This window comes from Cygnus olor, chromosome 10 (genome assembly GCF_009769625.2).
Source record: "Cygnus olor isolate bCygOlo1 chromosome 10, bCygOlo1.pri.v2, whole genome shotgun sequence".
Taxonomy (NCBI): domain Eukaryota; kingdom Metazoa; phylum Chordata; class Aves; order Anseriformes; family Anatidae; genus Cygnus; species Cygnus olor.
In genome coordinates, this window is record NC_049178.1 from 11,839,012 (window position 1) to 11,851,707 (window position 12,696).

General features: G+C 47.8%; 1 protein-coding gene across 10 annotated transcripts in view; it reads right to left on the reverse strand.

Annotated features, from left to right (window-relative positions):
• LOC121075302 overlaps positions 1 to 12,696 on the reverse strand; it is a 35,072-nt gene that overhangs the window by 1,736 nt on the left and 20,640 nt on the right. The window contains exons 2-5 of one of the 10 annotated variants that reach the window (XM_040568402.1): positions 11,116 to 11,202; positions 5,758 to 5,823; positions 4,150 to 4,349; positions 420 to 3,445 (exon numbers count right to left, since the gene is read on the reverse strand). In XM_040568402.1, the coding sequence (XP_040424336.1) occupies positions 3,430 to 3,445; positions 4,150 to 4,349; positions 5,758 to 5,823; positions 11,116 to 11,202 (369 nt within the window). In that variant the 3' untranslated portion in view covers positions 420 to 3,429. Of the gene's footprint in view, positions 1 to 419; positions 3,446 to 4,149; positions 4,350 to 5,757; positions 5,966 to 7,720; positions 10,093 to 10,127; positions 10,242 to 11,111; positions 11,203 to 12,696 lie in introns of those variants that run through there. The other 9 variants (XR_005822885.1, XR_005822888.1, XR_005822884.1 and 6 more) reach the window with 9 other exon arrangements.

The following is a 12,696-nucleotide window of genomic DNA, read 5'->3' on the forward strand; positions in this document are numbered from 1 at the left end:
AGCAAATACAGAGGTTGGTGTATCCAGGGATCTCAAGCAGACCCAGATGTGCCGCTTGTGCTGGTGCTAGCCCTGTGCGGCTGCACACAGAGGAGGGATCCGTGGCTTTTTACCACCTGCTATGGACCAGTCGCTTCGAGAGGCAGGTGGGAATTTGGTAAATCAGGTAACGAGCTTGTGAGTCTGAGCCCAAGGACACCCATGGGATGAATAAACACAGCTCCAGTTCATCATCACTTTGGATGGCTCGGGATGAGTAACTTCAACTACACTGCAGAACCCTACAGAGTTTCATACCCATTCAGTACAAGGCAAGAGCAATCCTCGGGAGTTCAAATGCAATGGCAATAAATAACCAAGTGTAACTAGGGCCTCTGTATTTCTCCTGAAGATTTCCCTAGGAAAAATAAAATAAAGTAAAATAAAATAAAATAAAATAATAAAATTAAAAATGCATGCAGGCAACACATACTGCCAGGGGAAATGAGTCCAGAGCATCCAGGACGAACCCCTGACGTGAGCTCACTCACCCACTGTGTGACAGGTTCTGGATGCACCAAAATTCTCGCACACGTCCAGATGCCCTTAGCCACGCATGTGAGATCAGCTGTGCTGGGAAACTTCAGGAAAGTCCTCGTACATACATGCAGAGGCTGTGCCTTTGGGACTTCTGGAGGTCCAGCAATCTTGTAGAAATTCCTGCTCTGTCCAGGCTATCAGACATTAGGACACCCCAGACAGATAGCCAAAGTCCATTTTTTTCTGACCAGACAAAAATTCTAGACAGACACAGGACATGCTAAAAACAAACAAACAGGATACATGAAAGCACAAATTCTGATATTTCATTTTGACACAAACAATTTCATTCCTGTGCTAACCCACTACCGTGTAACAGAGAATAATGACAAAGCATGCAAAAGTCAGTGTCACGTGGAGCCCGGATCTGGGGTCATCTTTGGTGAAAGATGGCCACAGCCTCATCCTCTACTGCATCTTTTCTGAGCAGAGATTTTACCTCAGAAGTTTTTTTTCCCCTCACGCTGAGACTGTTGTGAGGCCTCAAATCACAGTCCTGGTTCCGGGGTCCATAGAAGTGCTTTTGGGCTTAAACCCAAAACTGAGATTTACGAGCTGCAGTGGCAATGCCAGCCTCTTCTCCATCCATCCAGGATAACTGAATGAACCTCTCAAGCTGCGAACTGATTTACTGATCAATTCCTTGGAGCCCCGTGACAGTGAAAGCAAGCTGGCACACATCTCAGCTTTGCTCAAGTTTTAGAGACACTATGAGCTTTTGCATAACAGCAGGAAAAACACATATCGAGACTTATCCTCTGATCACTTTTGGCTGCCAACTTTTCACGAGAACCAGCAATGACTATTGGGCTGGGGCAGGCTTTTGGGGGATGATCTTTTGTGCCATTGTCACCAATGTCTCAAGTCAGCTTTCTTCTGTCCAGTGGCTTTATTTGGTACTGCAGCAAAACTGAACCAATTCTCCCTGCTGTAAAATACATGCACCTTTTCCCCTGCCCCATGCTTTTTGTGCATTGCTAAGTGACTTCCTTCCCTGTCCAGCTCATCACCAAGTTCTTTAAAAATCAGTTATCACCTCTATGGCTTGATCCTGCCTGGGGAATTTCCATCGCCTTTTTTGCCACCTTTCAGGAGAGAACTTCGGTCAAACTGGTTCCCCTGCTCAGACAGCCTCTGTGGCATTCCTACTGCCCCGCCAAACACGGGGGCTAACGCGTAGTTAAGGCACTTTCCATTGTCCTTTGTCTGATGGCTGTGTGCTAAAGATCCAGTCAGGAAAGGCAAATAAAGCTCAGCATTCAAGGCTTTTAAAATTTTCCTGGAGATAATAATAGCACCGCATTGTAAAATCAAAAAGAAATTGCGGGCTGAAGTTGTTCCCAAACTGCTACGCCACGTAGCATAGCACCGGGAAAGGTGGGAGAGGGAGCAAAAGGCTGCTCCGTGCTCAGCAGTTTGCACCTAAGGCTTGTTTGGCTCCGCCCACACTTTGCCTTTCCACATGTGGCTGTACTGAGGCTGATTTTTTTCCTGCCTCAGGTTTTCCCATCTTCTGTAAGTTTTTTTGCAGTTTTGTGTTACAAATGACTTCTCGCTTTTGAGGGGACTGGAAGGGAAAGTGTTTGAGCTTCACGGATGGGCAAAAAGAGGGATTGTGCTGCACAGGGTAAGTGCTTTGCTGCCTTAGAGGTCACCTGTGGTATTTTTGCCCCAGCCCCTGCTATTCCCCGTCGCTGCAGCAGCAAACTGTCAGCAGTCTGGAGAGCCAACCAACCGCTTAGCAGAAGGGTCAGCAAGGCTGAATTGATTACTTGCACATTTCCATGTGATTTACAAATCGAGGCCGCTCTTTCCCAATGAGAGAAGCAAAAACAATCAGGCGAAGAAAAATTAAAGAGTTCAACTTCTATTTGGAGATTTTCCTGAACCAGCCACCTGCAGACAGATCCCGTTCCTCTGCCACAAAGCCGGTGGCAGTGTCCAACTGAGCCTTGCTGGGCTGCAGCTCTCAGCCCCGGAGCCGTAACACAGCCCAGGGCGAGCACCCAAGCCTGTCAAACTCCCCAGTAACATTACGATCGCTTTAACTCGGCAGTCCTTGACACTCGCAGATAAGGACTGCAAGTTCTCTCGGTACTACAGAAATATTGACACAAAGAATATGTTTATCCCTGACTGTGGTTCTGCAGGACAAGGTGGAAACGGCAACAGCAATCTCAGGGCTTCATTTCTTTGGCCTTGCAAGGGCATCTGCGCTGCAGGGCCAACAGTTTATTGATTCTTTCATATATTTTTTTCTTTCCTTAACTAGTTTGGAAATTATGTGGTCTTTTCAAGTCAGAGTTATAGGCCTAGGCAGGGATAAGATGGAAGAAACTCATTTTAGGATTTTTGTATGTTAATGCCCTTTGGAACATTAAAAACTGTGGAGAGCTGGCGAGAGTTTCTGATTTTCTCCCAAACTTTCTGTTCATTAAGATACTGAGAAAGAAAATATCAGCTGACTTTCTGGCTGCTGTTTTTCCAAACCATCTTTAACCAGGTCCCATTCCAAACCTGGCTTTCGATGCAGACCTCCTGGGTTTTAATCTGTGGTCAAACACACCCAAGAGCAGAGCTGCACCAATTACTATTCTGAACGGCCAAGGGAATCAGGCCATCTCCTGCAGGAATATGGGTTTCCTAAGTGAGTGACAGACATGCTGTCCCATCACTGCCTCCCCTGATGTGATGATATGAAGCAGAAGAGCTGGGCCTCAGCTGTTTAAACCCTGGTCCCAAGGCTGTGCAGGAGCTGATGATGCTTCCAATGTGACAGATGAGGCTCGTTCCTAGAGGTCCAAGAGCAAGGCGAGCAGCGCAGTCCAAGCTGTCCCTCGTGAAGATGACTCAGGAACAGGCAGGTCTGTAAATGTGACAAAATCCACTGACTCCAAGATTCAGCACTTACCTCTCTACTGCATTTAGGAAAGCAAAATAGACTAGAAGACATACAGGAAGATCTGGGACATGACTAAACCTGGCTCCTGTTCAGGAGTGGATCTGCAATAAACTGTATTCCCCTGCCCTCTCCTGGAAGGAATACGCCAGAGCTGGGTGTGTTTGTGCGGGAGCCTGGTGCTGAGGACTCCAGGGAAGTGGCTCAAGGTGTTTAGAGAAGATGGTGCTTTTGCAGACAACGTTTACAAAAATGAACAGCTATGACTGTGCTGTATCCATCACGTGCTGCCAGCACCGAGTCTGCCAGAAACTGGCAATAGAATTTGGAGGTTTTCAAGGAAGAGCTACCTCACCTGTCTGTCCGTTTACATTGAGTTGGGAAACGGAGAGGATGACCCAACCAGTGGAATCCAGAGCCTCTTGCTCACCCTAAATAGTAAACACAGAGTCCACACAAAAACACTGGTAACCTTCGCTCAGGTCACGGAGCAACGACAGGTCAGAAATGCAACACCGCAGCACCAACAGGCGTGTGCCTTGGGGGGACCAGTGCTGGACAGGCAAGTGGGAGCCCATCACTTGGCCAGAGATGTGGTGAGAGCCCAGCAGGGAGGTTCAGTCAACGTCTTTGGAGGTTACAGAGTTGAGACAGAGCCAAAGTTCACAAAACTGGGGAGATCCAAGGCTGGGGGTTTGGACTCTTTGGCTGTGGTGTTACTCCAGGCACTCAGTTCAGTGCATATGGCCCATTTGTGTAGGTTCAGTGTTGAATAGATAAGATGCTTTTGTGAAGTTTCATTCTTCTCCAGCGTCACCTGAATTACAGTCATCTTCCAAAATGCCAAACATCCAAAGCAATACTGATCCTGCTTTAGAAAGAAGGCTGATCAGTGAATTGCTGCTGTTAAGATCAGAATGGGAGCAATGAATTACAAAAGCTGAGTGTGGACACTCTACAGGTAAGTCTACAGTTCAACAGTTACCACATGTGCACAATATAACCACAAAAAGAAGTCTCACATGCTTTGAGTTTTCTTTGCCATTGTATTTCAGCTGCTCCAACCTGCAGTAGAGCTGAATTACCTCCTTGCTGCTGAGGTGCTGCTCAGCACAAAGGAAAGTGGGACCATGCCTTGAAGACAGACCATGAGCAAATACTCCTATGGGGAGGGGGGCATTAGCTTTTAAACCCTGGGATATTGCCCCATCTTCATGTTGGGGGAGTCACTGAAGACCACAACAGACCACATAATATCTCAACAAGCTCCACAGGTGGTTTCTTTCCCTGTTCCAAGCACAAGGCCCGTTTGCTGGGTTTGCAGCATGTTCAGCACATTTCTTTATCCTCCCCTTCACCCTCTTATCAAAGATATGAACTTCAACAAAACAGTTCCAGCTGCCTCAAGAAGAGAGAAGGGTCCTATTTCCTGCTTCAGCACAGGGGTTAAGAACAACGTTTCTGTTCATCACAGAAATAAACATTAAATGAATGTTGAGTTATATCCCTCCTGTGACTAATGTTCTAGCTTGTTTTGTAAAGTTAATTCTCCATACACTTTTTTCCCCTCTTGTTCTGTCTTACATTTGTCCAGACTCCCGTGTTCCTGGGGGAATAATTACCCACTCAGCAGTTACTCTGAAGTCCAATTGTAATAGTTGGCCAAACTCCATTCTTCCATGCAAGCTTTCAAAATAATACTTCAACTTATTTCAAATAGCACCACTCTCTGGAGCTTCTTCCCAATTTGTTTTGCCCTGGACTGAGATTTATTTCACTGCTGTTGAGAGCTGACTGCTTTGCTTGTCACAGGCCAGATATTCTCAACAGAATAATTAACAACAAACAAATAAACAAGCCAGAGGGACTACTCATTTAAAAATGGTCCATTGTGATGTAATGTTCTATTTCTTCATCCACTGAATCCTTAGTAGCAGTGTAAGCAATGAAGAAAACACAGATGCAGACCTGGATTATACTTCCCCAAAATACAGACGTGATCATAGGAAGTGTTTTCATTCACGCCAGCCTTGGACTTGTCCGAAAGTTTAGGGAAATTTTAGTCATGCATCCTGTGATCTAAAATTGCACATTTTCTTATGTTGTAGGTGTTCCTGGGCAAAATATTCACCTCCACTAGCGTCACAAGAAATAACTAAGAGCTGAATTCAGATCACTGGCATATATTTTTTCCCATAAACACCGCTTTAGAGGAAAACATGTCCTTTCCCAACTCCGCTCCTATTTAACTAATGTCTATATGGCCAGAAGCAACTCACCTCATCTCCTCGCTCTTCGTTTTTTCCAGTGGTTCCCTGAGGATAACAGTCTTGATGCTGAACAAACTGATGTTCATAAAAAGCATTTAGACTGTCCAGTGCAGAATATATAGCAAAAAGATGACGACAAAGCCTTTTTTTCAGGACACCTGAGTTGTGCCAATGTCACAGGGAATGTGGCAGCTCCTGCAGGAAGAACCTGCCATCACTGAATGGGAGAGAACAACACATCTTATTTAACCATTTCACTCTTCTATAACCTCTACTTAATGACATGCTAATTCAGTGTAAAAAAAAAAAAAGGCACTAAACCATTGCACATCACCCAATAGTTGACAAAGTGGATGTGGGATCTACTTGTTGCAGAGACACAGAGCAGCACCAGCCGTTGGCACGGAAGTGCTTAAGTCTGCATTTAATTGTGAGCATCCCATGAACTAGTGCATGCAGTAGGGCTTCTCTAGATAGCACTATGGCTCCTGTCAATAAACAAGTATCAACTCCATTATTACAGTCAAGTATTGGTCATGCTAACTTTAGCTAAAGTTCCCTATTGTAATTCCATTTTGCAACAGAATTCCTGTCTAAATATCACAGCCCCTAAGGTAAATACAGGCTAGTTGTTGCCCTGCAAAGTATTGCAACCTCACTAGGGTGACCAGTCAAGAAAATTAATTTTGCTTTTACCCCCAGAAATAAAAAGTTTTCACTGATGAGAGAGCACAGAAAGCATGTTGGTTCTGGGATGTCAAGTTTTTCACTTTTAGCATGTAAAGTCAATTATAATCACAAGTATAAGTTACTCGCTGACAGGACCCACACCAGTACTAACCAGGAATTTCACTGGTTGGTGCAGCAGAGGATAAAGGAATCAATTGCAAACTCTGGATCTTTATTAACATTGATCCAGTAATTAAATATTTACCTTCGAGACTTGTCTCAGCCCTATTTCCAGATCAAAATTACATTTTTTTTTAAGGATAATTTCCTTACCTCTTTTCCTACACGTTAAAAAACACTCTCCCATTTCCTTAAACTCTATGAAAATTTATTCTTTGTTAAAAAAATATCTATACAGGTTTATGTGTCTTACAGTTTCTTCACTTCATGAGCCATCATAAATGTTCTCGCTAACATTGCAGGTCACCTTTTGTTACTTTCCCACTTCCCATTGCTATTTTTGCCCCATGCAGCCATGCCCTGTGTACAGCTACTGCTGAACAGCACTGATCTGCCTGAAGGAAAGGACACTTTGTGCCCCCACGTCATGCTGGAACTTCTCCTGATGGACTTAAAACTTGGAAAATCCAAGTACTTCCAAAATCTAAAATTGGGAGTGGTTCTTATTCTGTCAGAAGCTTTGAAGAAGAATCGAAGAAGTGCGTGGGCACTCATATAAAAATTGAAACTGTCAGACGCTCTTTCCTTCCTTCTGACCTATGTGAAGAGCTGTCAAGATGGACCACAGCCTGGGCCAGCACTCAGCCAACCAGCCGAAAGATTTAGAAGAATCATTTCTCTAGTTTGGGGTTGGAATCAGCCTGGGCCAGTGAGGCACAGGCAATGCTTGTGATGATGCCAGGAGGTCCCAGCGAATCCACTCCTGCTGAGCAGCTCAATGCCATTTCACAGCTCTCCTGCCCTGCCTCTGGGGAGTGCAAGACACCAGGGTGCCTCGAGGTGTAGGGATGGAAGTATGTGCTGCCCCGAGGATGTGAGGATCTCCTCCTTCCCTGCAGCACCAGGAAACCTCCCTGCTACAGTCAGGTGTAGCCGTTGTATCTGCCACCCTTATATTCCACCATGGTGTGTTGGGTGCAAGCTGAGGCTGCTGTTTTATCCGTCACTATTGCCTTCAGCAGACCCCAGCAGCAAGTATTCACAATAGCTGCTTCTAAATAATGTACTCCTGTTCTCTTAATCAGTGGCATGGGGATGAGCACCAAGCCAAGGCACTCTCTGTGGTGCTGGCTGCTGCAGCTCCATGACAAAAGGCATTTGCTTGTGCCAGCCCAAGCCCCAAGCACAGGAAAGGCTGCAAATTTGCTGGAGTTTTATCCCAGCCCGTGCCCTGCTCACAGGTCAAAACACAAGGATCCTCCTTTTAAAAGAAACTTCCATTTGCCTCCAGTCTGAGGTTTCTGGAGCTGCAGGGCCACCCGTGCTGCCCGTCGGTAACCTATTAATTGCAGGTCAAAGCAGCAGCGGCTGCACGACCTCCAGCGCGGCTGCAGCAGCAGAGTGCCAGGACGAGGTACAGTATTGCAGCCCTTGACGTCACTCCAGCAGGATCAGGCTCAGACGTCTGTCCGGATGGGAGATTGCGCACAGCCCCCCCGAGAACAGATGCGTTGTGCAACACCAGAACAGACTTTGCTGAGGAACCGGGCATAACTCTGCCTCACAGCGAATCAGCTCAGCACTGCCAGGATCAGGCCTCAGGCATGCAGAAGTAAATGAAATCGGTGCAAGTCTGCTCAGAAAACTCTATAATAATTTGTCTTCAAGCAAAAACATTTTAAAAGAGGGTACGCTCACATGCAGCAGCAAAAATGATAGACAAAAGAGCTATTTCCCCTCTCAAGCCAGAAAGTTTGCATGGGGCAGAAGGAGAGGGTTTGAATCCCCCTTGGACTTGCTGTTTGGTGTTAGGACAGTGCAATTGGGCTTGGGCAAGAGAAATAAAGGTTAAAAAAGTCTCAGGGATCAATCAGTCAGGATAAGTACATGGAGACATTCAGATCTTTTTTGGAATAAGAGAATTAAGGAAGGTTCATGGGGGAGCCAAAAGGGGATGATGTTTTGGGGAAAGGGAAAGAAATCAGAGCATGTGGTGCAAAAGGCACCAAAGGAGCTGGACACAGACAGGAGCAAAGCAAGCCCTGAGGGCCTCCAGTCGGCTCTGTTTGCTTCTTGGAGCAAATGGTTCACTGCTGGACTCAGGCATGGGCTGTCACCTCCAAGGAGAATGCTGAGGGCTGGTGTTTATGCTGAGCCAAGAGAAAATGAGCAATGGGGAGGGAGCAATGGGCTTGAAGAAGGACCAGAGAACCATAGTGGCAGCCTGCCGGGGCAGCCAATGGACACATCCAGGCGTCCTGGGTAGGGCCCAGCAACGGCGATGCTTTTCTGGAAACAGGGACCAAAAGGTGTCCCAGCCATCAGAGCCCAGTGGGTGAGACAAATCCTCATAAAAACACAAGCCAGCAGAAAAGCTTCAGCAACCCAGAAGAAGAGGTGCAGAAAGGAATTAAAATGCTGAAAAGTCACCTTGAGCAGAGGCTCCTGAGCCACACTGGAAGGCAGCCGCCACATGGGACAGGGCCAACCTGAGAACTTGGCACTTCTCAGCCCTCTTTGGAGCCCACTGAGACCCAGACAGGAGACGAAAAATTTTCTCAGCTCAGTTATTGCAGCCTCCTCCTCCCTCGTCCCCAACTTTGAGGAGAAAACATGCCAGGAGCCTTCTTTGGCTGACTTCAAGGCCCCATGCCTGCAGACGAGCCACGTGGGCTGCTTCATGGGGCCATTGTGAGCAGCTGTACGTTGGTGGAGCTGCAGGATTTATCCTCTGAAAAGAGACCAAGCCATGACCCAGAGGAGCATAGCACGAAGTCCCAGGTCTAACAGTGCATGAGGAGTGGAAGGTAAATGAGGCAAACTGAAAGAGTGTTCACTGGGCTGATCCCGAAGCAATGCTTTACATTAAAACTTAGAACAACTCAAAAGACCTTCAGTCAGGAGCTGGGCTCTGTTTCTCCTGCTGTAACAAAATGCAGTTATATTGCAGTGGTGGAACTGCTTGCTTCACCCTTTACCAGTGCCAAAGACAGAAGATGATTTACAAGACACTAGGAAAAGCATCAAGAAAACAAACAAGAGACTTCAACTAGTCCTTGAGAATGGTTTAGCCATAGCTCAGGCTCAGAAAGCACTGAAAAGCCTACAGGAAACTAAATACGAGGATAAGAGAAATCTAAGCACTCTTATTTACAAGACCCTTTCCCACAGCTGCCACCAATCTCAACAGCTTTAACAAGCTCCATTAAATTTTATTTGGGAAGCTTACAAAGGGGGTGCTGGCCAGAGGGGCTGGATCTGAGGGACAGGCACCAGATGGCTTTTGCTGCAGGGTACAGCCTGGGGTAACTGGGCTCAGGGAAGGTTACTCCGTGTAACCCACACGCAGGGCAGGCCGCTGGAGAGGGTGCAGCACGGCGAGGGTTTGCAGGCTCTTTTCCATGCCTGGGTGGTGTCCTGCTGCGATACTAAACTTTGAATGGGAGCTGCCATATCGAGAAATTTCACAGCAAGACAGGGGCTGCCAGTCTGAGCCTGAACCAAAGCAGTTCCAAAACGAGATGATTTACCTTGGACATGCTACTGCTGACAGCGGGAAAAGCGATGGGCAGGCAGTGAGCTCACCGAGCTGCACCGGCCGCTCCTCCACCACCAGGCTGACCGGTGCCAACATTGCACAACCTCTGGGGAGACAGGGTGAGAAGGGAAACCATTGCAGTGGGCACCTGAATGCAATCGAGCCTCTTCGGCAGTAGAAATAGCTCTCGTCCCTGTGCCCTGACTCAGCCTCCCAATGTTGCAAAATCCCTGTTCATATCGTATGCAGGTGGTAGGGTTTCCAATTTAGAAGCTGCGTTGGAACAAGAACAGAAGAGGCATTCAGGGGTGAGGGCTTAACCTGGCATAAGTCTGCATTCAGCAGAGCGCGATTGCTGCCATACCCAAAAGAAGCTCCATCAGAGGTGTTGAGCACTGCTTCCCCTGTTCTCCCCAGGGAAAAGTCCTGGGTCAGGATCCACCTTACATCTCTGGGGTGCACATTTAGAGATAGCAGCCACTAAAAGCAACTCTAAGGATCATGAAACCTGCAGTGGTGCAGGCCCCAGCCCAAAGGCAGCAACACTGGTACTCGCTCCAGACAGCCCAGCTGCACGCACCACTCTCAGGGCAGCTCCACGCGAGGTGTCCCTATGAAGTGGGGATGGGCTGAGGGGATGCCAGCTGCAGAATCCACATTAGGAGTTTGTCTCCTTTTGGGAGAAAACGGGCACAGTCTGCACCTGAAACCAGCTGAGAGGGAAAACAGGGCAGACAGCAGACCACCGCTGAGACCTAGATGGCAGAGAAGCTGGGTGGGCGCTGATAAGGGGAGATGCTGGTGCTACGTGGGAGGTGAATATAAGGAGACAAATATCAATTAACTTTATCTCCTTACCTCAATAATCAGATAGCAGTGCATGAGCCACTCACCCGTGGCTCCTGGTAGTCAACAAGACACCTCCAGAAGGAGGATGGGCACTGAGAACTCAACGCAAGGAGTCAGATGGAGCCACTTACCTCAGCCACCGGCCCCAGGAGATGCCTGTCTGCAGCTGAGCTGCGGGGAAAGGAGGAGGTATCATTCAGTAATGACAGCATCAACACCTAGGAAGAGAAAGCAGCCAAAAAGCAGAGTTACATTAGGATTAGTATTGGCAGCATTGCTATGAGAGAATGCCCAGAGGAGGGAGAGGGTTTTTGAGCCCTGGCTGCAAAGGGGCTGAGGACTGGCAGCATTTTGAGCGTGACCAGCTCAGCGTTGCAGGGCAGGGACCTTTGCCCCATCTTGATAAAGAAAGAGGGTCACCGCTCAGCAGCACCGAACCCCTTTGCTGAGGGCTCTGGGGAGCTTATCCCACCCACGAGCGGCGATGGGGTAAGCGAGCTGCAAGGCATCTTCAGGCGAGATGCCTCTGATCTAACAGCAGATGCAGGAAGCAGCCGCTGTGCTAAGTGAACTTTATTCCATTTGCAAAACGACACAAACTCCACACGCTGCCACTCGGCCGGCTGCCGGCTGGGGCTGTTGGGTCAAGCTTTGTCGGAGCGGTCTGACTCACTTCTTGCATCAGACTTGCAAGAAAATGAGTCAGGGATAATCTCTAATATCCCAATCGGCCTCTCCTGCCTACATTTAGCTCTATTTGGGGGGCTCTTGGGGAGCTGAATTTGAGGCTCATTCAGTACAAATGCGGGTGGGAAATGAAAGTTATCACTCAAGGAGGTCACCAAAAGAAAAAGGGACTAAGAGAGATGCACCGAGGAAGCACAGAGGAGTTTGCACAGGGTTGTTGCTGCTCCTAGTTCCCTGGAAGGCAGAGGACTGCGTGGCATTTAGATGGGAGCACTGGTGCTCAGGAAAGCATCGCAGGACAGATCTCTGCAGGGATTGCCAGACCTATGACAGATTCAGTGAGTCCAGCAAGGAAACAGAATCTGTCCCCGATGGAGAAGGAGGAAACTGGGAGTGTGAGGATGAAGGGAATAGCAGGAGCCTGGGGGCAACCTGTGTGTGAAGCAGAGGGGAAGGTCTGGGACTTGGAGCTGTGTAGAGGAAGCCCCGACCTGCACCCATGGAGCAGGGAGGGCAGGGAACAGTGAAAGAGCCTCGTTACCCAAATGATGCCTTTTCCTCATCTCTTAGGGAGGAATCGGAGACTAGGACAAGACTGAGGAACTGCCAATCTGGAACAGAGCAGCGGTGCCTGCAGTCAAGTACCCGGCTTCCAGAGGAGGGAAATTTGGATGCTTTAGAGGAAAATCTTCTATAGCATCCCAGTTCCAGGAAGAGTGCAATACGTTGGGTGTTTACTCGTGTTGGGATAGCTGCAGAACCATAGCAGGGCAGACAGGCTATTTATAAGTGTATCAGATATCAGCTAAGCACTTTGCACTTTCTATGGAGCATATATCAAGATTAACGAGAAGGAACATGGGCTGAGGGCAGCAAATGAGCACAGGTTGGAGAAGAGGTGTCCTTTAATACAATACAGATGGGGAAGAACAGCAGCTGGCCCTGTGCCCAGTGCTACTTCTAAGACCTCTCAAAGCTGAGGAAGATCGCTTTATTACTAACACTGTGAGAAGGAAGGGTTGAAA